This window comes from Geospiza fortis, unplaced genomic scaffold (genome assembly GCF_000277835.1).
Source record: "Geospiza fortis unplaced genomic scaffold, GeoFor_1.0 C13841474, whole genome shotgun sequence".
Lineage (NCBI taxonomy): Eukaryota > Metazoa > Chordata > Aves > Passeriformes > Thraupidae > Geospiza > Geospiza fortis.
In genome coordinates, this window is record NW_005056511.1 from 1 (window position 1) to 3,346 (window position 3,346).

Here is a 3,346-nt window from a genome sequence, read left to right on the forward strand (position 1 = left end):
CAGTCCTTTGCTTTTTGCAGTTCATTGCTTTATAATTTATCTAGAAAACTGTTCAAGTAAGCTGTCCTGCCACTGTAGCTGTTCACTTTTCTGATTATTAGGTTTCTTTTCTCCTAGTTACCTGCCCAAGTTTAATTATGACCAGCATTGCAGTCTATAAATAAACCTGGTAGGATGTGCAGTGAGGAGAAAAGTCTCTAAATTTTATGACAAGTCAGTCCTTTGGTCTCATTCTATGGATAAGGCCTATTTCTCCGAATGAAATATATGTGGTATACACATTGGATTTCATATGACAGATTTTTGTCCATGTTTATAAAACTCATGTCTAGGAAGGCCTGCAATGAAACTTAAAATTTATCTTTTATAGCTTTTGGTTGCTCTGAATTTTGTACTGTAAAGAACAGCTTTATTACAGGTTGTTACAAAAATGTTTAAAACAAAGAGTGTAAATTTTGTGTTGAAATTACCTTTAGTGGACAGTTAGAAATTAGTTTTATGTTTTTCTTTCACAGATGCATATAGACTCTCATGATGCTTTGGGAGTATTGAACACTTTGTTTGAAATTTTGGCCCCTTCATCCCTTCGCCCTGTGGACATGCTTTTAAGGAGTATGTTTGTTACTCCTAAAACAATGGTAAGTTACTGTTTTCAGAAAAGAGAAATCTTTTCAGAAAAGAGAAATCTTTTCTGGTATCTTTCATGCAAAACAAAAGAGAATGTGTTTCTCTTTAATAATTTGCTAAATGATGTTAAAGTACCAGCAGCAGAATTTGGGAACAAATTGTCTAGAACTAATGTGATTTACCAGCTGAGAGCACTTTGATACAGGAATGTTCTGCTTCTGAATGTCCTTCATTTTGTATGTTGAGGATCAGGAATGTAAAGGAAGGTACTGTTACAATGAAATAGAATACAATTTAATAGGTAAATTACATTTTTCTTATACAAGTATTAGTAATACTTCTATAGCTGAGAGATTGTTTACCAGTGAATATGAGCTTGACAGTTACCACAGAAATAGCATTTTGTAAGATCTGAACTTAAAATTTATTTCTGGTTTGCTCCATTCTTAAAAGGGTCTGATTTTTTACAAGTTAATGAAAATGCTAGTTTTTTAATGCCTTTCTGTGTTGTGTCATTTAACTTCAAAAGTATTCAATCTTCTGTATTTCTGTGTTTGTGTTAGGCATCAGTGAGCACTGTCCAGCTGTGGATTTCTGGAATTTTAGCTATCCTTAGAGTTCTGATTTCACAGTCAACAGAAGACATCGTTCTATCCCGTATACAAGAGCTTTCCTTCTCACCATATTTGATTTCATGTCAAGCAATCAACAGACTGAGATGTGGAGAAAATAACACATCCACACCAGAGGATCGCACTGAGGTCAAACAGGTGAAATACCCACCTGAAGAGACATTTTCCAGGTACATTGTCTTTTGAGAAACCTGGGGTAAGGTAAAGAGTTCTGAGAAATCACAAGTACATTGGACAGTATTAACACGTACAGAACTTCTGTCTAAGTGGAATCAAGTCTGTTAATAAGTTGACATGGGACAAGTGTGTGTGGAGGAAGGAATATTGAGATGGACAGAGATGGAGAAGTTGAGCAGATTTTAGAACTTGGAATTGTTTTGGTGCCTCTTCTCAGGCCAAGTGAAGGACCTGATAAAATGAGTGAATCCTGGATTTAGGAAAATCAGGTCCAGAAAGCTCACTGCTTTCCTTCCTTTCTGTGTGGGTGCTGAATGATATAACGTCCCTTTAAGTGGAAGCCCAGGTTCTGTATTAGAAACTTGGCAGCAGTGGGATTCAAGTCTACTGAGTTAGTTCTGCTCTTTCTTGCTTTTTTTTAAGACCCAGCTTTGTTTAGTTGGCTTCCCATGTTGATGTCCTTGGATGGTAACAAACTTCAGGCAGAAGAAGCATGGAGAGATGGCAGCAGTATTATGTTGACATAATGTTTGTCATTAAGCCATTATGTTTTAATGTGCTGGAAAGTATTAGAAATAGCTGTTTGTTTAAGAAAATAATAACATTTTACTCAAGTAGGGAACTTCAGATAGGAATAGGATGCTGTTTCATGTCATTCAGCTCACTCTGAGGGTTGTGGATAGAGGGAAGAGGGTCTTCTGGACACCCATACTGTGACCCTATGTCCAACAGCAGTGATCTGAGTAGTGGAGTCATGGTTATGGCCAGGAGCAAGGATGGCTTTCCTCAAATGCCTTCTTTTGGTGCTTCTTTTGACACCACACATTGTTCCAGCTGGAGGTTTGATAAAGAACCTGTGTAGTAGAATGTGGATAGATGAGGTGAGGTAAACAGGTGAATTACTGTGACTTGCTGAATTACCCCTACTCAGCTGAGCTGTGGTCACTGTCACAGATTGGTTTTAGTTTGATTTAGCTCAATTGCTTTTAGCAAATCACTATAAAGACACCACAGCATTCTGAATGTTTGCTTTGTAAGTGAATTGGGCCAATGCTACTGTGACTGTAGCTGATGAGAGACAATCTGGATTTAATATGTAATTATTGACATGCTTGTGATCATATAGCATCCTATTTTAGGTTAACCTGTTCTGTAGCATTTCATTTAATATGTTATTTAGGATGGATGGACAAGAGCTTTGTATTTTATTTTTCAAACCAAAGTCTCATAGGCTAACCTCATCTTTTTCTGAAAGATTGATAATTTTTTCTATTGATTGTATATGTGTTTCTTTCAAGATTCTTGCTACAACTGGTTGGCATTCTACTGGAAGATATTGTCACCAAGCAATTAAAAGTGGACATGAATGAGCAACAACATACTTTCTACTGCCAGGAGCTGGGCACACTGCTTATGTGCTTAATACATATCTTCAAATCAGGTAATACTTGAAATGTTGCCCAGGTCATAGCATGCAGTGCTAGGGTGGTTTTTAAGTTCCAAGACGACTCATAAATGCATTGAACTACTGAGAAGGAATATGTAAGTGCTGAAGATGTTATATCTTACTCCACACAGAGAACTTACTAAACATGGTGCTTATACATGCAGGGCACATTTTGCACATTCCTTCTGTCTTTGTGGAACAAAATGTAAGTAGTGACTCTTCGTATCTCTCCTTTGAACTGTCTAAAATTTTTCAGTCCAGAAAACACAAAGCAGTCCAAATTTGTGGCTGTATTTCTCATGTTTTGTCTCAGTTGGGAGGTTGGTTGGTATGTCTGGCTTAAAATACTGAGTCACTGACCACTAGCTCAGACTCATGACAAGGAAGGTTACTGGCTTTTGCCATAATTAATAAAAATATATAAAACAAACAAGCAAAAAAAAATCCAACAAACCAAACAAAA

At 36.8% G+C, this 3,346-nt stretch overlaps 1 protein-coding gene across 1 annotated transcript; it reads left to right on the forward strand.

Annotated features, from left to right (window-relative positions):
* The first annotated feature begins 520 nt into the window (after positions 1–520).
* Positions 521–3,102, forward strand: LOC115949361 (huntingtin-like). Its single transcript, XM_031065888.1, has 3 exons — positions 521–638; positions 1,191–1,429; positions 2,735–3,102. Exons 1-3 carry the CDS (start codon positions 600–602, stop codon positions 2,886–2,888), a joined length of 432 nt encoding a protein of 143 aa, XP_030921748.1. The 5' UTR covers positions 521–599; the 3' UTR covers positions 2,889–3,102.
* The last annotated feature ends 244 nt before the right edge of the window (positions 3,103–3,346 follow it).